The 21,775-nt window shown below is 28.0% G+C and overlaps 1 protein-coding gene across 1 annotated transcript in view; it reads right to left on the bottom strand.

Annotated features, from left to right (window-relative positions):
- LOC136986598 (nonsense-mediated mRNA decay factor SMG7-like) overlaps positions 1 to 21,775 on the bottom strand; it is a 129,684-nt gene that overhangs the window by 72,038 nt on the left and 35,871 nt on the right. The window contains exons 10-19 of the mRNA XM_067284182.1: positions 20,426 to 20,650; positions 18,982 to 19,138; positions 18,822 to 18,895; positions 17,436 to 17,502; positions 17,122 to 17,235; positions 16,492 to 16,670; positions 12,865 to 13,109; positions 11,934 to 12,011; positions 715 to 894; positions 565 to 636 (exon numbers count right to left, since the gene is read on the bottom strand). Coding sequence (XP_067140283.1) covers positions 565 to 636; positions 715 to 894; positions 11,934 to 12,011; positions 12,865 to 13,109; positions 16,492 to 16,670; positions 17,122 to 17,235; positions 17,436 to 17,502; positions 18,822 to 18,895; positions 18,982 to 19,138; positions 20,426 to 20,650 — 1,391 coding nt within the window. The remainder of the gene's footprint in view (positions 1 to 564; positions 637 to 714; positions 895 to 11,933; positions 12,012 to 12,864; positions 13,110 to 16,491; positions 16,671 to 17,121; positions 17,236 to 17,435; positions 17,503 to 18,821; positions 18,896 to 18,981; positions 19,139 to 20,425; positions 20,651 to 21,775) is intronic.

Below are 21,775 nucleotides of genomic sequence, written 5' to 3'. Positions count from 1 at the left end.
ATATTTTAAAGCATGCAGAACATGACTTAATATTTTTTATTATAAAACAAATATAAATTTTTTCGTCCAATGGAGATTATTATTAATAAAATTGAAGACAAAGTCTGCCCAAAAGAGACCACCATTTATTTCTTGTGTTCCAAACTATAAACATTCATGGCGACAGACCTTTCTTTATAGGCTACATGCCACCAGAAGTTAAAAAAGCCCTTTAAAAAACATAAATATATCCAATTAAAATTATAAAATTTCTAAAATAGGAACTGAAAAGCAAAACGTCTGTATGTCACCAGTTCCTTTTTTTAGAAATTTTATAATTTTAATTGGATGTATTTGTGTTTTTTAAAGGGGTTTTTTAACTTCTGGCAGCATGTAGCCTATAAAGAAAAATCTGTTGCCATGAATGTGTATAGTCTGGAACACAAGAAATAAATGGTCCCTTTTGGGCAGACTTTGTCTTCAATTTTATTAATAAAACAAATATATTTAAAACAGTGACTGACATTTCATAACACACACATTTAAACAATTCTTACGTTACTTGAAAAATATTGTATAACTTACAGAAGTTACTGATTGTTGTTGTATCTGATTATATATATCAGTGGATATGTGATGATGGGCTGAAGTAGAACCCTAAATCAATAGTATAAATTCTGTCAATATAAAAATCAAATAATAAAATTTAAAAAATAATTTTTAAAAATGACATACTTCTTGTATAGATGGAGAATTTAAGCAATTTCCATCTTGAGCTGATCTCAGTAATTGTGGTCCAAGGACAGGCACTCCATCTACATGTGTACTAGTAGGTTGAGATCTAGAAGACTGTCTCAAAGCTGCAACCATTCTCAAATCAAAAGACTGAGGATCATGCTGAACAGATACAGGAGCCTATTTTTCAAAAATATTCAAAATACAATAAATAATAAATTATTTGGTGCTATGGAGGACTTATCACATACTATTGATGTTGTTGGAGTAATCACAGAAGTGAGTAGACACAGGTTTATTATGATGATGGTATGCATTTCGGACAGATTGTCTGTCCCTCTTCAGCTGTATTTGTTACAATTTGATGGGTTTACAGGTATTTAAAAGAGACATTCTATTTTGTTGCTCATGCATAGATGACTTCATTTTCAGAATTAGTAGCATTGCTTCTGTAGTAGAAAACATTATTTGTACAAGCTGACTGCAAAAACTTTATTTACTTCACAATTAATTTCATTAAGCAACAATTATAATCTCTGGTTGCTATTTGTATAGAAAACATAATATAACATCTGTGAAAAATCCTGAAAATGAAGTCATCCACACATTAGCAACATAATAGAATATACCTTTTAAATGCCTGTAAACCCACCAAATTGTAACAAATACAGCTGAAGTGGGACAGACATCCTATCCGAAATGCACACCATTATCATAACAAACCAGTATCTACCCACTTTTGTATGATTACTCTGACTACACAATAGCCAAAAACTAACTGCTCATAGATTCATATTGTAATATATGAACAAAAAACAATCACCAGTAAATTATTTATTGATAAAATACAAATCTAAACTTTTTAAATACAGGTATCCCTTGTACAAAATGATACTTCTATAATGAAACAGAGAAAACACCTAGATTGGCATTATACTTCTATAATACAGTTTTGCTCTAACATACAGTTTGAAAATTGGGGTCATCCCCTGTACAACACAACTTCCAGTTTGCTCTAAAACAGTTTTGGAAATCCTTCATAAAAAATTGTGAGATTTTTAAGTATAAACTTCATTATTTGATATTTTTTTTTTATTTAAGTAAGCATGCATGTTATCTTAAATTTGCTGATGGATTTTAAAATATTGAAATTCTCAAATTATTTTGTGCTTTTTGTCAGGTTTACTTTAATGAAAACTGCTAGGACAAGGAAGAAAAAAAATTGCACTAATTTTCCTATCAACCAGGTGTCATTGTGATTACTTTCAGACTTTAGCTCTTAAGACTGACACTATGTTTTGTTTTTATAGATTAATCTTTGTATTTAGTAAAGTTTATTTAAATATTTTTAGGTAAATGTTATTAAACTTTTTTTCACCGCAGGTAAGTAATCATTCATAAAAATGACGAACAAATTACAGCAGTATCTTGGCACTCAAACTGTTCCCAACTGAAATATTTTAATATTTGAACACAAATTCTAAAAAAAATTGCTCAGTGCTCGATTGAACAAACACACCTTTATTTTCTAGATCAGTGTTTCCCAAAGTGGGGCGTACGCCCCACAGGGGGGCAATTTGCTGGTTGGAGGGGGGCAATTTGAGAATTGACATGACATAATTTACCCCCTTCGCTATGAGCTTTTTTAACGCAACGCTTTAGGTGACAAATAATATGAAAAAGCAATTTTTTAAATAGAGGACTTTAATTATTTATAATAATTTTTAAGATGGTATCAAAACTTAAACTATGTTATTAGAGTCCACAAGTACTGTAACTTTTCAGCTTTTCCCTTTGCAATAGCTTTTCCCTTTCTGCGACAAGAGATACACTCTTGTCGCAGAAATCTTGTATCTCTTAAAGTCGCTAAGTAACAACGTTTTTGCAAAATTTTTCTAAGAATTTAACTCTTATATTTTTAACACCTATATGTCGTAATATTTTTAATTGTCTGTCATTTATATGATTAAATGAATTTATTGATACATGTTGTATAAATATAATTTTTATGTATTGAATAATTTTTGTTTATTTTTTAAACATTTAACTTTTTATATAAGTTTTTAAAGTTTAAAACTATTGATAATATTTATAAACTAATAAACTGTGCTATTTTTGTTAGTTTGAATATCTCTAATAGGAGTGTCTTTGATAAAGGAGTCCATAAGAATTTAATTCCCGCAATCTAATCTTCTGTAATCTTCAGGGCTTGCGTTTATCCCTAGTATTACTTGCGGCAAAATGTATATCTACACAAAAACAATTTTTTCTTAATTTACGTTTACTCTGTCACATTGAATTATTTTTACAAAATTTTATTTTTTTAGCCCATAAAAAATGAGTGGAACAACAAAAAAGAAAGTTCGTCAATATTCAGAGGAATATCTGAAATATGGATTCATACCAGCAGTTAATGATGAGAGGATGCCGTTTTGCTTAATATGCCAGCAATGTTTGACAAACGAATCTATGAAATTGGGTCGGCTTGAAGCACATTTGAAGGCCAAACACAAGGACTATATTAATTCAGATTTAAGTTTCTTCAAAACATTGAAGGAAAAGTTCGAGAAAAGGACGACAATTACTTCAATATTCACGTCTAGAAATGTAACAAATAGTCGTATCCAAGAGGCTAGTTACCAAATCTCTTTGTTAATTGCTAAATCAGGGAAGAGCCACACAATAGGGGAGAATCTAATAAAGCCCTCTATTTCTGCTTTTATGAAAACCATTTTAGAAAAAGATGACGAGGATGTAGTAGCAATGCCTCTTAGTAACAATACTGTCAGCCGAAGGATCGACGAGATGGGCGATGACATTGAAAAACAACTTGTTTTGAAACTAAAAACCAGAAATTTTTCTGTGCAGATGGACGAGTCAACTCTAAGAGACAGTGAGGCCGTTCTTATCACTTATGTTAGATATATTGAACGTGGACAGTTTGCAGAAGAAATGCTATTTTGTAAACAATTAGAAAGCACTACCAAATCGAGAGACATTTACAACATATTCAAATGCTACTTGGATGACAATGAGATCCCCATGAAGAATGTTATTTCGTGTGCTGCAGATGGTGCCCCCAATATGATGGGCAAGAAAAATGGTTGTTTACAATTGATGAAAGCTGATAATCCAGAAATGACCCTTATTCACTGCGTTATTCATAAAGAAAACTTGGTGGCTAAAAACATGTCTCCTATCCTCCATGAAACACTAAATGCAGTTATCAAATGCATTAACTCGATAAAAGCCAGCGCTAAAACCGAGCGCTTATTTAAGCTATTTTGTGAGGAGCAAAATGAAGACCATGTACGATTGTTACTACACACTGAAGTAAGGTGGCTATCAAAAGGGAATTGTTTAAAACGATTTATTGAGTTGTTTGATTCGCTTAAAAAGTTTTTAATTGATAAGCCTGAAATGAAGTTCTTATTGACAACAAATGGCAAAGCATATGTAAGTTACTTAGCCGATATTTTTGAGAAGCTAAATATATTGAACAAGCAACTACAAGGACCAAGCAAAACACTGGTCGATGCCAAAGCAAAAATATTTGGTTTTGTTAAGAATCTAGAATTAAGTCAGAAACACTTAAGTAACAGAAATTTTGAACAGTTTCATTGGCTCAACAAGTGTAATGTTTCTGACTCTGCAATACTTGAAATTGTTAATCATTTAAAAATTTTAATTACGGATTTTAAAGAGAGATTTGCTGATTTAAAAGAAATGAATTTTCCGACATGGATGGTGCAACCAGGTTTGGTGGATTTAGCTGATATATCCAATCTGCAATATCAAGAAGAACTCGCGGAGTTGCAAAGTGACGAATCTGTAATAACTCTATTTAATATTAAAGGTGCGATGGCATGGCTTTGCGATGAAACAGAAGAAAAATACCCCAATACCACAAAATGTGCAAGAAAACTCTTATTACCGTTTCCATCTTCATATCTAGCTGAATGTGGCTTTAGAGCTGTGAGTGATTTGTTGACTAAAAAAAGAAATCGTCTGGATATAACACAACGTGGAGATTTGAGACTTACGCTAACTAAGCTTGAGCCAGGTATAAAATCGCTGTGTAAAAAGCATCAAGTCCACAAATCACATTAAATTAAGTTTTAAAAATATCTTATTTTTATTTATTAAAAGTTCGTTTCTTTGTTTTGACAACAGTTGTAAGAAATCGCTTTCAAAATTATCATTCATATTACTAAAAAGAACAAAAATAAATTTTTAACTAAAATTATTATATGGGGGGACATGATGATTTTAGAAATGTTAAAGTGGGGCGTGGCCTAAAAAAGTTTGGGAAACACTGCTCTAGAACAAATTTTTGATTAACAATATATTTTTATTTTGTCATCCATAAAAGATTTTTATGATAAAAAATTTTTTTAAAAATGACAATGTTATTGTTATTTCTGATCAAGATCAACAAACAAAAAAGCTCAGAAGACGACAATAAAAATAATAATTTTTCTGTTTTTGGTAATCCTGATGACAAAAAAAAATCATTTAATTAAAATTAATATTAACAGTATTTTTAATTGTGCCTGTTAGTTAATTATTGAGTGGAAATAAAGTATTGATTGCTTTAATAAACACATTTCTCTTAGTAACAAATAAAGAATAGTATACTTTTATTAAATTTTGGAACCTAACCCTGTTTTGTATTAGTCCTTTGTTTTGTATAACATGGATTCAGATAACATGGAACTTTTTCAGAACATATTTACCATGTTATATGAGAGATGCCTGTATATAAAATTGTTCGATAGTTAATTAAAAACTACATTGTTTCAAATGTAAATAAAACAAAAATGTACGTACATATAAAAAAATAATTTTCTGCTGAAATTCAGATAATTCATATTCAAATTAAATTTAACTAAAACTAAGCAATCTTTTGTGATATTCCAGCTAGGGTTTCTCAAACGGGATTCCAGTCGTTTTTTTAACCGGGAAATATCCCGAGAAATTTTTCTTATCCCGGGAAATCCCGCAAATTTTTTAAAAATTCACTTTTTTCTTATTTTATGTTAAGGTTGAGGAAATTTTGCAAATAGAAAGTATCATTAACTCATAAACTGTCAGAATACATTTGTATTTATTAATTTTAAACCTACTTATTAGTTTTTTTTTAAATTTTTACTCGTTATGGCACTTCACAAATGGTCAATAATCAATACGTTGCTTATTTGTGGCAGGACTCTCAAAATTCTTTACCTGTAATATCTGTAATAATTGTGCTTATGTTGTCTTAATTTTTAACCATGCCCAGTAGCTTCAATAACTGCGTAACGCCAAGTTGTGCATATTGGGCCAGGATACAAACAAAGTCTGCAAGTATGAAGTTTTCCTTCATAACCTGATTATTAAAGACAAACGAACTGCCGAATTATTGGGCTATGATGTTTCAATTAAAGCAGTCGAGGTAGACAAATCAAGAATACTAGAGAACAAAAGAAGTACTACAATCTCGAAAACAAACTAGAAATCTTTCAGGATACAGGTGAAAAACACAATATTTATCTTCTCTTAAATGCATTAAACACGATTCCAATCACATCAATTGAATCGGAAAAGGCATTCTCGGTAGCAAGACTTTTCATTACTAAAATAAGAATTAGATTGAGTAATCGGAGTATTGACCATCTTTGCTTTTTAAAATCTTATAAAAATTTACAATATTTTGTATTATATTTTATTTAAAAAACGAAAATTGCCTTCTTAGTTAGAAGTTTGATCTGAGTTCATTTTTTTAAAACTCAATTCAAAGCATTTTGTTGTTGTTGTTGTATGCAGTTTCCAGCAAACTTTAATAAATTTTTTCTATTTGTGAAAATTTCTACGTAACTCAAAGGTAATTTTTAATACATATCTTATACAGCATTATTAATATGATTTTGGAGGATGCAGAATGTATTAAATTACTTTAAAAAACGAAAAATAATTAAATCATTTGATTTCATGACATTTTGTATACCTTAAAAATAATTAATTTTGTCCCGGGAAATCCCGGGACAAGCAAAAGACCGGGAAATGAGAAACCCTAATTACAGCTAGCAAATAAAATGAACTAAACATGTACTTTTATGGATTTTTTCACAAAATGTAAAATTGGATAAAAACTTTCCAATTTAAAGAACACCTCTGAAGAATAATTTCTGAGTAAATCAGAATTATGGATACTTGTCCTCTCATGCAATACTCCCATTACTTTTTCTTCATTTAATGCAATTATATTGATAATTGCTTTAAATGAAAAAAAAAGACATTAACAATTAATTAAAAAATTTAATTACTTGTTTCTTTTGAAAGATTTTTGTATCACACTTTAAAGTTTCCTTGATGTCAATATTGCATATTAGCAATTGTATTTGATGGTAAAAAATTTAGCTGTTACAGCTTTTCAACTAGAAATCATTAAATATGCATTGCAGCTGTCAATAATGAAATTTAAGACAATACAAACAATGTTTGAGTTCTTTTTCCTATTTATATCTTTTTATTCCAATCCAGAAACCACAAACAGCAGGCGACTTGAAGTAAAACTTCTAAAAATAACAGACATTAAATTTCATTATTGAATATAACTAGATTAATCCTGGGCTAATATGTACAATTATGTAAATAATTTATGGACTGCCCAAAAATCCACAAGAGGGCTCTCAGCTTAAATGCACTTATAGAATATGGATGCTGTCGTAAAGGATTTTTAATGTTTGTAGACGTCGTAGCCTACAAAAACAGGTCAATGTTGAGATCATTTTTAATTGTGTGTAAATCATTTGATAGTATTTTGTCTGTTATTTTTAAAAGTTTTACTTCAAGTCAGCTGCTGTTTGTGGTTCCTGGATTGTAATAAAGGATATAAATAGGAAAAAGAACTCAAACATTGTTTGTATTGTCTTAAATTTCATTATTGAATATAACTAAATTAATCCTGGACTAATATATACAGTTACTTTATATTGTTTTTAATCATCATCTAGTACAGTGTTATCCAACCAAAATTGTTTACTGGGTCAAAACCAAAAATAAAAATACACTGTGGACCCACATATTTACAACAAAACATATACAATTATACAGTATTTTATATGTATTTTAATGTGAAACTTGCTTTTCAATTTTTCACTTAATTTTTTAATATTAACAGGTATTTTTGATGTTGTACAACATAGTTAGTTTTTTAAATTTTTATCGATCAAGCTATTACAACTTTCACATTTAACAATCTTCAATTTTGAGAAAAAAGATTCACAAAGATAGGTGATTCTCATTGCAGCTGTAATGCTCATCATGTTTTTTAGGTTAGGGAATTTATCATTACAGACGTATTTTGTATAAAACTGAACTTTGTTATTGGCATCAAATATATATTTCAATTCAGAAGATGGCTGAAGATCTATCAAATCTATCTGCATATTTCTTGAAGCTTGTTCCACAACAATGTCAAATGTACATAAGAAAATATTAAATATATTCTCATAAATTTTTAAGTATGAAAATCTTTCTTGACATTCTCTTAGTAAATAAGTAATTTCTTGTGCATATTTAAAATATGTTTTTGTCACTATTAAATTTATGTAATTTTGGACAATGAATTGTAGTTTTTGATTTTAACTGACTTTCATAAAGTTTGAGTTTTGCTATGAATGCTTCTATATTTTGATAACAGTCTGTGATCAATTTGTGTTCACCTTGAAGCTGCTTATTAAGTTCATTTAATTTCATTGTGATATTTTAAGGAAACATAAATCCAAATAAGTCCATCATATAATTTAGGAACATTCTGGTCATTTTCATTCATAAAAATTCAAATTTCTTCTCTCAATTTCCAAAATTTTTTAAAGCATTTTCCACGACTTAATTAGTAGAGATAGCTAAAGAGAATAACTTTATTAAAAATGGCTGCCAGGTCAAAGAAAAGAAAACCAGTAACTAACGATCATCCGATTTTGAAATGACCTACAGAACATAACCGTTACATGAAGCGCTCCTTGGTGGCTAACTATAATCAAATAACTTGCACAGTAAAACATAATTAAACATGTTAACAATCTAAACACAGAATGATTTGAAATTTTAAATCAATATACATGTGTAAATGTGTAACTCTCATTAAAATTTTGTTAGGCTTATTTCCAAAGAATTTAAAGAAAATAATAAAATTTCTTATTGTTTATTGGAAACAAAAAAGGCTGTTGTAAGTTAAGAATGTATCTATTGTTTGGCATTTATTACACATATAGAACAAATTTAAGGAAATTATATTTCCTTATACCAAAACACCAATTTAAAAACATTTGTTGTTGTAAACATACTGATTAAATACATATATATATACAGTATGTACTGTATCTACATACAATTTATATTATATGTAATACATTTAAAGCTTTGTTAAAAAATATTTAATAACTGTTTTAATTTCTGCGTGTACATGATAAGGTGTTATACATCATATTAATGTATATAACTATACATGTGATGTTTCATTGAAATAAAAATCTATACAAGATAATTACTGTTTTAAAAGGGCCACACGAAAACATTGAGTGGGCTGCAGGTTGGACATTGCTGATCTAGCATGTAAAGAAGAATCTGACTGTCAAGTTCACAAGCTAGACCTTTACGTTTAAGCAAAATTTGTAAGTGTATCTTTTAAAGCATATGATTCAACAGAACTGCTCATATCTCCTTCTTCAACAGCTTTACTTCTCTCATCCTTATTTTCTTCTGTTGCATTAATTTTAAAATTTGTTCTCAAGTTATCCATTTCACTATAACTAGGGATTGCAATTGCTGGATCCCTCATCCAGCAATCCAGCTGGATACAGCACATCCTTCAGCCTACTGGATCCAGCACCAGGTGCTAGATCCAGCGCTGCGGATCCGTAAATACTCAATTAACTTTCTAAATAATGGCAAAAAAGTCTATGTCGTCGGCGTTGCTGCTTTGCTAACTACTAGACTGCTACTAATTACTTACTCACTACTTTACTAACACTAATAATTAAATTACTTATAAACAAACTATACTTTAATCAATCCAGCAAAACTTAATAAAATAATAACGTATTCAATCGTTTTTAACAATTTTCCTCAGTTACAACAAAATACAACATTAGCTATAGAACATAAAATGTGTTCGGAATAAATATAAAAAGAATAGTGCTTAATTACATCCCATTTTTAAACAAGATACATTGATGTACCGCCAGGTCTAATAATTTTCGCATTGTATACAACGTAATCCCACTGTTTTCAAACTTTTAAAAAGAAAAAGGATTAGAATTCAACAATGGGTATATATTCGGTGCCTTTACACGACCAACGTTTCAATTCCAAGCTTGTTTATGTGGGTGCAACGATGCGCAGTTTAAAACAAATGCTCAAGGAGCACAAATATACAATCAGTAAACACCTTGACAACACTGTGCTAGCATCATATGCAAGACAGAAGGATGTTAACTTCCAATGGGATCAAGCAGCAATTATAAAAACGATGATGAATAGGCAAATGATCAAACATCTTGAGAGATTGGAAATCTGCAAGGCGCACATGGCAACTGGTTGTATAAGCCATAGAGATGCGGACTCATTGTCTACCGCGTGAAGATTCTTTTACATTAATGTTATTAATGGACAATGCTGGTTTCATTGTTATATTATATATTTTTTTTCCTTTTCGCTATTTATTTTGTTTATTTATCTATATTTTGTCCACTTGGGCGTTTTCCGTTAATTTTTATATTTATTCCGAACACATTTTATGTTCTATATTTAATGTTCTATCTTTTTGTAACTGAGGAAGATCGTTAAAAACAATTGAAAACGTTACTATTTTATTAAATTTTGCTGGATTGATAAAGGTGTAGTTTATTTAACTTATTCTACTTCCAGTACATAGTTTTTATATACTTACAAATAACTACAGACTAATATGTAGAGCCTATGTAAGAAAACTGGTAAGACTGATTATCCGTCCTTACATTATTATAATATAATATATTAATATAAATTAATTAATAGAATTACCTTTGCTATTATTTAACTTAAAGATTGCATTATAATTATAATCTAACTAAACATTTAAAGTTAATTATCTCTATCTCAAGTGTTAAACCGAACCAAAGTTAAGTTTACTACCTAAACGTGTAAGAAGTTTTACTGATTTATAGTGACCAGTCTAAATAATAAAAGCTTCTTAAGTATTTTTTTTTAAAATGTTTTATTTCTTTAAAAAAACCATAAATTGCTGGATAGATAGATAGACAGATAACACTTTATTGCATCAAAAATACATCCGCGCTGGATCCAGCTGGAATGATTTTAGTCCAGCAAAAATCCAGCTGGATTGAAAACACTGCTGAATTGCAATCCCTAACTATAACATTCTACATCTTCATTGAGATAAAATGACATTCCAAAATAATTAAAAATTCTTAATATTTAAGACTTTAAATCTAATTTTACTTTGTTACTATAAACAGATTATAGTCACTTTTTCAAAAGTAAAAATAACAATAATAATCTAAAAATATTTTATCATATAAATTTTCTTAAATATTAGTGATAATTATAATCTTAAAGCACTTTCATTCTATTGAATCGATTCTAAATATTACAGTTTTCAACTGATGACAGAAATACAAACTCAAAAATATTTTTGAACTTATACAGTTAGTAAATGCAAATTTAAAGAACTATAGAGTATGTAATTAATTCATAAAAAATTTTTTACATTAATAAATTTTAAAATTTTAAATATTTCAGCAAAATCTGTGCAAAATATACTTAGAAATAAACTTAATTTTTAATTAAAAGTCGAAAAACTATTTAAATTACAAAATATTTGAATGTGTCATGAAGTAAATATAATATATAATGACAACATATACCAAATTTCAAATAAATTATGTAAATTTTATAATTTTGATATATCCCTTATTTTATTAACTAAATATAGCCACCCAATAAATGACTAATTTAAAATAAAACTACTATTTCTTTACTTTTATCATAATACTTTAAAAATGTTTTTTTTTTTTTATCTATTTTACTGTAAATATTTTAATTCTTAAATTAATTCTAATGATATATATATTATTTATCTTTTAAAATGCATTTATTGATTAGAAATATGTCTATGTTAATCATAAAAAAAACTATTTTACTTCTAATTTTCAAAAATTAATTTTAATATTTACCACATTATGATCTTTTATCATGTCAGCTCTTCTATTAGACATAGTTGAATTTTGTGCAGCACGTTGCTGTAATATCGCCTATATGAAATTAAAATGTGGGAATAAACCATTTTATGTTAATTAAATCAAATTACAGTTATATTATATATATTAATAAATTTAGTATGATAATTATATAAAAGTTAATGATTACAGAATTAGTAATATTATGGATTAATTAATAATTTTCATTTAAAAATTATAAAAGAGCAAAGTGGATAAGTTTTAAATTTAAATGTTTTTTTTTCTAAATAATTTGTATTAAATAATTTATATATGTAATTGTTTAAATAAAAATACAATTAATGAAATGAATGTAGTTTTTGATAATTTTATAATCAAAAACTTACAAATTATATGAAGTGTCAGTTAATAACTTTTAAACTTGAATTAATTAAAAACTCAAAAGTTAAATTGAAATTGAAACTTATAATTAAACTTATAGTGTTATTGACTTATAAGATAGTCAACAAATTTCAAAGTTCACATAAATTGTTGTTAAAAAAGCAAATAAATATTAAATACTAATAGTTAATTAAACATAAAGACATTATTTAGCAATATAGTTTAGACAGAAATTTAAAATTTTAAAATAAAAGCATTCAAACTGCTATTACTTTTGCATCATTAATAAAATCATCATCAAGCAAAATAAGTTTGTTATTAGAAAAACAATAATCATCAAAAATCAATGAACAGCTAACAAATGTTAAAAACATGTATTTATTAAAAACTGAGAGTACTTCGAAGATATAAATCCCCAATTTCTCTCCCATATAACAATCCCAGCATAAAGTGAAAATTGTTTTTGTCAATTATCAATGAACAAACTAATCAGTGAATAAATGACAACCATAATTATCATGAGTTCTTTAAGGTTAGTTTAGATTACCTGCATTGCAACATTTTGTCTTCCTCCTCTTCTTTCTCTCATGCTGTTAATTGAAACTTCTTTCATTGTATTTCTTCTATCTGTTTTTTCATTAACTAATTCTGAATTAATAACACATCGATCTGATAAATCTTTTCTTTGTTGTTCTTCATCTAATTTAAAACGTACTTCAGGAGTGTTTCCTTCAGATTGATTTTTTAAGTTCCTTAGTGAAGAATATTCATTCAGAGATCCATCTTGTTCAACTAAAAATGTATTAAATTTTGTTACATCAATATATTCATGTGTACTAAAAATTTTATTATAATAATAAGTTAAAAACTCTTTATAATATTTGTTTAACATGTTGACTGTCATAATGATAAAAATTTCTGTAGTCTCTGAGGCCAGACCTGTTTATTTGTTTAATTATTATAGAAATATAATAGGTTAACAACGGTCATACTCAATATGACAGTTTTTTTTAAAAAAAACCAAAATTTTGAAGTGTGAGGCAAGTGTGTCTCACGCAGCCTAGGTAAGGTAATTTTTATGTTGATGCCATGGGGTGCACACCTGTCTTGCAGGTAAGCACCTCTGAACCTGAATATTCTAGGGAAGTTTCATACAAATTATTAAATACATTCATTGACAAAAATGTTATGCACCAAGATAGAATTGATCCAATTACTGCAAAACATTGCATACAGCTTTTTCAGACAAGTACATAAATGATTACAGCTATGATCCAATTACACCTCAGATGATGCAACCAGTGTGTCTGAAAATCACTAGCTCTGTATACCATAAAAAAATTCATAGAGGCTCAATGTATTCAGAATTTTCAGTAAACCTATTGTTTGGTCTTTGAATGCCAAGTAGGCTTGTACAACAGTCAAAGACATTATTGACACAATTTGATAAAAGCAGCATCCAGTTGAAGGAATCAGGATTGTCAATTCATCAAATTTCCTGTCATCTGGACCATTCTGACAGGACTGAGGCAGTGTTAGGGGACAGTAGATACATCAGGGCACACAAACAGTAAGCAATGGAAGACCCAGATAGATCATCAGTTTTGATTATTGCCTGATCATGAAACAAGCACAAACAGCTACAATGGCATCTTTGTCCACCATCCAAAGACAGGTAAGCCTTGCTACAGAATCTTCTCTTCTCATACTATTAACAAGCAACTGTAAAAAGCAAATTTGCATGCTCAATGACCACTACACATCCTGCTATTAGCACCCAAAAAACATCATCTTTGTTTGCAGTGGTGCCATGACAGAAAGCATGGACTGCTACAGATCAGTAATGTATTGCATTTAACAGTAAATCCCATGTAAGGTATGGAATCGCCAAGGCACGCGATTCCCACCCTGTTTTACTATAACGAACTTTCTTGACAGAAAAACCGTTAGAAACGGCTGTTAGAAAGAGCCGTTGGGAAGATCCGTTGTGTTTCAAACCGACGACAGATGGACGATTGGCTGGCGGAAATAACCGTTGGCCGGACGTTGTGGAAACATTCGAATTTGATTGGCAGAAGGTTCAAACGCCGGACACTACTTAAGAAGTAGTTTCGGTGGGAAAGAGGATCAGTTTGTATCGGGAGGATCGGATCGGATCAGGATCGTTGTTACCGAAGTTCTAACTGTCTCTCTCGTTGGACGCTACGGAAATCTGGGGAAAGTAAACTCCAGTGGTTTAGTACGAACTTGTTCCTGACTCGGAGGTTTTGTTAATTACAAGTCTGTTTGATCGTAAGGAGTTCTTTCGACGAACGTGTACGGGTATAGTCGGTTGTTGTTTGGACTAGTGTTTGTGCATATTTAATTGTGACTCTAATTTGTATTATTTTGTACATTTATATTGTAAATATAAACTTTGTGTTTCGTCAAACCGACTGAGTGGTTATTTTGAACATTACTTCCCAGTTCTGTTTGGTGATAAAAAGAAATCTATTCTCCAGAATTATCTTCTATCAAGGATTTGGTTATAGTGTAATCTGTGCTACTAGGAGCCCTGGGATGCCCCCAAGTGGGCGTTCTTTACAAATTTCATGATAATTAAAAATCATTATTTAGTGTTATTAAACATTCTATAAATACTTTAAAATAGTTTAATTTGTTTATTTACCTTCGCTGGTAACATTCGCTAGGGCGCCCCTAGTGAGTGTTAATTTAAATAATGATTTATATAGTTAATTTAAATGCTTGAAATATGACACACGATAGGGGCGCCTCTAGTGCCCGTTTTTGGCATACTGTTACGCAAACAGACAGGCACGCATTTAATGGGTTATATATATAGATAGGTTATAACTGTATAACTAATGTGCATTTGTTCCCAAGCTACTATCATTCTAACAAATGCTAGATGCTGGTTGGTATGTTGTAAGAAACCAGTCAGATAGATCAGCTGCACCTGGATGCAACAAATGCCAAGGAAACAGTTCTTTTCAGACTGTATCATCTTAACAAAAAAGTTTGGTGGAAGTGGTATCATGATTTGGGGGTCCTTTTTAACTGCTGACTTAGTTGGCCCACTAGTTGTTATTGATAAAACCATAAATGCTGTGTGCAATCTGGATATTCTGGACAATTATGCACTTCCAACATTCTAATAGTATTTCAAGGAAAGAGCCTACATCTACCAGAGAGACGACACACCCTGCTATACTGTTTAGATTGTGATGGGAGTAGTTTGTAGATATGGATGTTGAAATTTAAATTGACTAGCCCAAAACTCCAATCTCAATCCTAGTGAGCATCAATTGTGTGCACATGAGAACCATCCAAGGAACAAAGCAAAACTGTGTTAAAAGCTGAATGGAGGAATGTTTTATCAGATATTTATAAAAATTGATGAGTGTCACAAAAAGTAAGGGCTATCCTAGCAGAAAAATGTTTCAGCAAAAAGTAAATCATGTTTTATCTAAAATCTAGATGTCGGATATTAACATTAGGGAAGTGTATTTATTTCATCACAATTGGCAGCAATGTAAGTTTTTGTGTAAATAAAAAATTAATTTGATTTTCAAATTCATATTGTTTTATAAAAATTGATCATGAATGATGATATTATCTGGGATTCTAAAGTTTATTAAATTAAATTACATTGATGAATTAAGAACATATATAACATCTTAATGTAAATTTGAAATTAGATGTATCAGTTCTGAAAATATTTTGTGTGTAATAAATATACTGCTATTACAGATTTGGCCTTTTTTTTTAACAAAACAGTATTTTTAATTGACAAAAATTTAAATAAAGCTGCGAAAGGAAAACAGGATATCAAAATCAAAATCAAATGAAAAGTTAAAATAAGATATTCCATAAATGAATGGTTTCCAAAATTAGTATTTTTTACTCAAAAAATTATTTAATAACATAGGATTCTTTGTTGCTATTCTTTTTAAAAAATAATAATCCTTAATTCAAATGTATCCAAGAAAAATTTAAAGATTTTTGAAAATTTTGTTGTAAATAAATTTAAATTCAGATATAAAAGCATTTTAAAGATTAAACTGCAAAATTATATTTAAAATTATATAATTTGTCATAAAGAAGCACTTGCACAGATAAATTTCATTACACTCAAAATCTGTTTTAATTATATAAAATTATAATTAATAAATACCTGTTGATTTCCCATTTCCATCACATTCATTGCCAACATTATGAGATGAAGAATTATTGGCTACTGTAAGTTCTTGAATTTGTTGCATAACTTCTTCGGAAAGAGCTTCTATCTGTTGAATTGCAGTAAAATGTCTGTGTTCTCCATTTGTAGTCTTTCCCAGTGACAGTATTTTCTTGCTATAAAATTTTTAAAATGAATTTATTATATAATATATAACAACACAAGTGTTTAATTTTTTTTATTCTAACATATATGAATCATTTTCATGCCTAATAAAAATTTTCTAAGTGAAACATATCAGTTATTTTTACATTCAAAATTAATTAATCAGCAAGTTTTCCTTCCTTTTATCTGTTATTTGGCATGAGGTTCAAGCTGTATTGTTATAAATTAACCAAACATAAACAAAAATAAAACTTATAAAATCAAAAATATTTTTGTAACTCATGCACACTTTTTTGTATTCACTAAAAAGTTGTTTTTAAGTAAATCAATAAATATCTCGGTGTTTTTTAATGTAATGCATAAGCAATTTTTAAAACTAATAAATTATGTATAAATGTTACAAATTATTTATGTATAGTAAATCAAGAATTAAAAAACAGATTATGAACTGTCTCCAATTACCTTCCAATTCCATTTTCAGCTAACCATTCACCACTTTCACATAAGCGAACAGCTCTTAACCAATCACTTTCTTTTCCTATTGGAAAGTCAGCTTGAGATGGAAATTTCAAATTCCTTTAATGTAAAAAACATACTTATGTTGTGTATGTTGTATTTAAAACTTATAAAAAAAAATAAACTTTATAAATAATTAATTTTATTAATTATAACAACTTTTCAAGTGGCTAAATATTAAATGTTTAATATTAGTATTACAATGTAATGTTAAAGAATAAAAATAATAATTTAATATTTGTTAAAAATTTTTATATTACTTATGAGCTTTTTTCATTGGCAAAAAACATTGTAGATCCCAATCTTCTGGTAAAGGAATATCTTCATCTAAAAATAAAATATTACACTAATTATAGAAAAATATTTCATTTCAAATATATACTTTCCATTTTTTATTTAATGATAATCTTACGAGAGTTTCCTATCAAAAACAACATTGTTAATTAAATATAATTAATTTAAATTCATTATTATGAATCTTCAATAATAATAAAATCTTGTACTGATATAGTTATACTGTATTCAACATTTAAAACTGTATTATTTATAAATTAAAAATTTTATTTAATATATAGCTGTGTTATAAACTAAATTACAAGTTTTTTTAATAGTTAAAATTTTAATTATTTTTAATAACATTAGTTATTACAAAAATTTTATTGTTAATTACAAAAAAATATATATATTAATTTGTATGAAATAATGCAATTTTCCCAAATAGAGTGTAAAACTTATATAACATACAATTTTTTAATGGAAAATATACACTGTGTTTTTCATAACTAGATATTGGTTACTCCTTAATTTCATGTAATTCCTACAACTGCAGTCAAAGCTGTTAGAGATCTGTTGAAGATGGAAAAGCTCACACAGAGAGAAATGATTGGTAAAAATTATTATTGAATGAAAGAAGAGTTCATTATTTATGAAAATTTAAATACAAGTGAAAGCAATGAAACAGCTGGAAAAGAATTTAGTCAAAGTTTAAACGTAAATATGAGAAAATGGGATAATTGTAGATATGAAGTTAAATCCCTTGACTTTAAAACATGGAGATAGAACATTTTGGGGACTAAAATGAATGATAAACTATGAAAATTTATTTTAGTAAAAGTACATAATTTCAGAGAGAAAGCTGGATGTAACCAAAGATTTTAGTGATGATTATGTTAATGAAAGAAGAGAATGATTTCAGACAAAATAATCTGCATGTTCATTAAGAGTTATTTGTTTATAATCAGTAATCTGAGATAATATCTTGAATAACCATCTATGAAAACCAAGATATAATCACTTTTCATAATAAAATAATAATTTTTCAGATGACACCAATGGTTATTTGGTGTGATGCTGTTCATTGGAAAGAGCTAATGTTAGATTTTGAGTTAGATATCTTAGTCAGCACTTTACTATTAATAGTATTATCTTAAGAAAGCTTTGAAGAATGATGTAATTTCTATCAACAAAGATATTAGTTTGAGTGTAGAATGAATTATGGTTAAATTATTAATGTTGTAAATGGTAATAAGTACTTTTTGAATGCTTTTAGAGCCATTGTTGGTGTAATGTAGTTTTAACAATTATTATATTTATTAATTAAATATAATTTAATAACATACTAAATACATACTTATTAACAAACTTACATTTTTTCGGATTGAATGCAACAGGCACAGCAATTTCCAAGTCATTCAATAATTTACAAAATCCATGCCAAATCCTATTAAAAATTTTTTATATAACTTTTATGTAAAATTTCTTAATCAAAAATATTATACTGCAAATATTGCCATAAGAAAAACATACTGTGGTCTTCTAACAAAACCTTCCTGTTGTAACAGTTTTGGATCTTGAAGAAACCAATCAATAACAACTTTAACAGCTGGAACACAATAATATTCTGAAGTTTCTTTGGGATCCAGTGATGCATGAATTGGTAAGAGAAATGAATGAACCATACTTGCTGAAATGATAAAGATACACTGATTTAATGGTATAAGTTTTAATAAAACACCTAAATAAATTTATGGCATATTAAGAATTATTTTATTTTTTAATTTCTGAAGACAAATTCGCCCAAATAGGGATTCCATTTATTACTTTTGCGTTCTAGATGATACATTTCCGGCAATTCTAGGCTACTAGCCGCCAAAAAGTTAAAAAAGTCATTTAAAAACACAAAAATTTTCCATTTGGGCGAATTTGTCTTCAGAAATTAAAAAATAAAGAATCACCAGATGAATAAATTACGAATTAATTTATTATTGATTAAATGAAATTTATAAACCAGAATTACTTGTAAAATATTTACAGATTCAAGCATTTACAAAATAGAATTGAAATTTACTCAAACATGAAATATCTTTGGATATTAAATATTAAATTATTTATCAAAAATTTTTGGATAAAATCTATTTTTTGTTAAAAGATTTTTCTGCGTATATTTTATTTTTTTGAATATATACTGTAACATTTTTCTTTGACAGAAAATTAATATACTTATTTATTTTTATAAATTTTTTAACTAATTAAAGTAATTATAAAAATAAAATTAAATATCTATTAAATAATAATTATTTATTTTAATAAGAGATGGCACGTAACGCCTACCTCAAGTGCCAAATTTATTTATAATCTTTAATCGTTTATAGCCCGATTATTTACGGCAGTTGATGATGTAATTGTTTAATATTATCTACTAAATATTTTAGTAATGAAATACTATCAAATTATTTTTCTTCCAAAAGATGAATTCTTAATTATTAATCTCTAATCCATTTATTAGCAAATTATATATAATTATCATTAGTAAATTTTCTTTATATGTATAAAATAAACATTATTTTGCAATTAGTGTTTAAATATTAAAAAAACATTATGTTAGAAATATTAATTTATTAAATTTTAAAAAAATTAATACATTTAAGCATAAATAGTTATTACATAATTTATTTGTTCAGTTTTTAAAATTTTTAATATAATATAAATTATTAAAAATATTTTTGCCTATTTTTATTTTTTTATATATGCTGATCTAGAATTTAATTTAGTAAACAAAACTATACATTACTATTATAACTTGAAAGAAAATTTATTTTACCATATGTGTAATTTGATACAATTTATTATTTTACAAAAATAAATATTAATGAATAATCCATAAATAATTTAATGTATTCTTCATGAAAATAAAAAATTAATGTATAATGTAATACATCTTTATTTAATGATTATTACTTGAATATCATACCTAATAGTTCCATAACTAAAGAAGCTGATTTTTGTTCATCTCCACTTATTAATTCATTTTCTTGTTTACCTCTTTCCCATTCTAAATTACCTAAAGCATGCTCTACAGCAAACATACAAATAGCAGCCATTTGTATCAATTGCCAAGTTTCCATTTTCTCAGCAATAATAAGAGCTGGAAGGGATGACATCAAATGACATAACATTCTCTCTGCTTTTCTTAGATCTATAATAAATATTTTATTGTCTTAGTATGAAAATAAGGAAATTATTATTAACATCATTTCAATTTATATATCATATTACATCAATTTAAAAACTTTAAGGATAATCAATAAGGATATCAAACTTCAATTTTAAAATATTCAATAAGTTAAAAGTTAATAAATTATATATATTTCATATAATATCAAGTATAAAAAAACCAAGTATAAATATTTTGGCAACTAATAGAATAAAATTTGCATTTATGTAGATCAGTGATTCTCAAACTTTTTCAATCCACCGCCCCCTTTGTTCCATAAAGTTATACCCAATGGCCCCTAACTGATTTTCTCTTGTGTGAGAAAGGATTGGAAATATTCTTAGAAAAACTTTTCTATGAATCTCACACTTTGTGCCCTTACCGTACACTGTTCTCAACATCTGGAAACCATTAAACGCAATGTTTCCTTTTATCTGTTTAACAGAGGAAAGGGAACGGCTGTCAGTGACCCCAATTTTTGCCTTTGGTCACCGTACAGTACCCTGCCTCCAGCGCCCCTAGATTTACTCACCGCCCACAAGGGGGCATTATCGCCCACTTTGAGAAACGCTGATGTAGATCATTACATTGATGACATGAACAGGATGTAAACACTACAACTTTTCACAAAATTTTGTCATTTATTTTCAAATATGAAATCATATCTATAATAATATATCTTTACATAATTGATATACCGTATTTTACAGACTATAAGATGCACTTTTTTGTTCGAAAAATTGCCTCCAAAATTCAGGTGCATGTTATAGTCTGTAGCGTCTTATAGGTATATTTTTTTAAAAATTGTTTAAAAATTAAAGTGTGTTTTATAGTCCATAAAATACGGTAAATATTTAGGAACGATGCACTGAGAAAAAATGCTCTGTGTAAACATCATCTGTTGTTGCTGTGTAAACACCATCTGTTGTTGGCCCAAGTCATCTCTCATTCTTGCTGTGAAAGCATCTCTTGCATTATGCTCATTAGCTTTATTTTTGGTGTGCTTGATTATTATATATATAACCCCTATCCCCCAATCTATTAACCATCATCCCTATCTCCCAATCTATTAACCATGACATCCAAGATGTGTGTGGAAGCAATGAA

This window comes from Centruroides vittatus, unplaced genomic scaffold, assembly GCF_030686945.1.
Source record: "Centruroides vittatus isolate TY-2023 unplaced genomic scaffold, ASM3068694v2 scaffold_1152, whole genome shotgun sequence".
NCBI lineage: Eukaryota > Metazoa > Arthropoda > Arachnida > Scorpiones > Buthidae > Centruroides > Centruroides vittatus.
The sequence above is the reverse complement of the archived record's forward strand: the minus strand, read 5'-3'. Positions and strand labels throughout refer to the sequence as shown.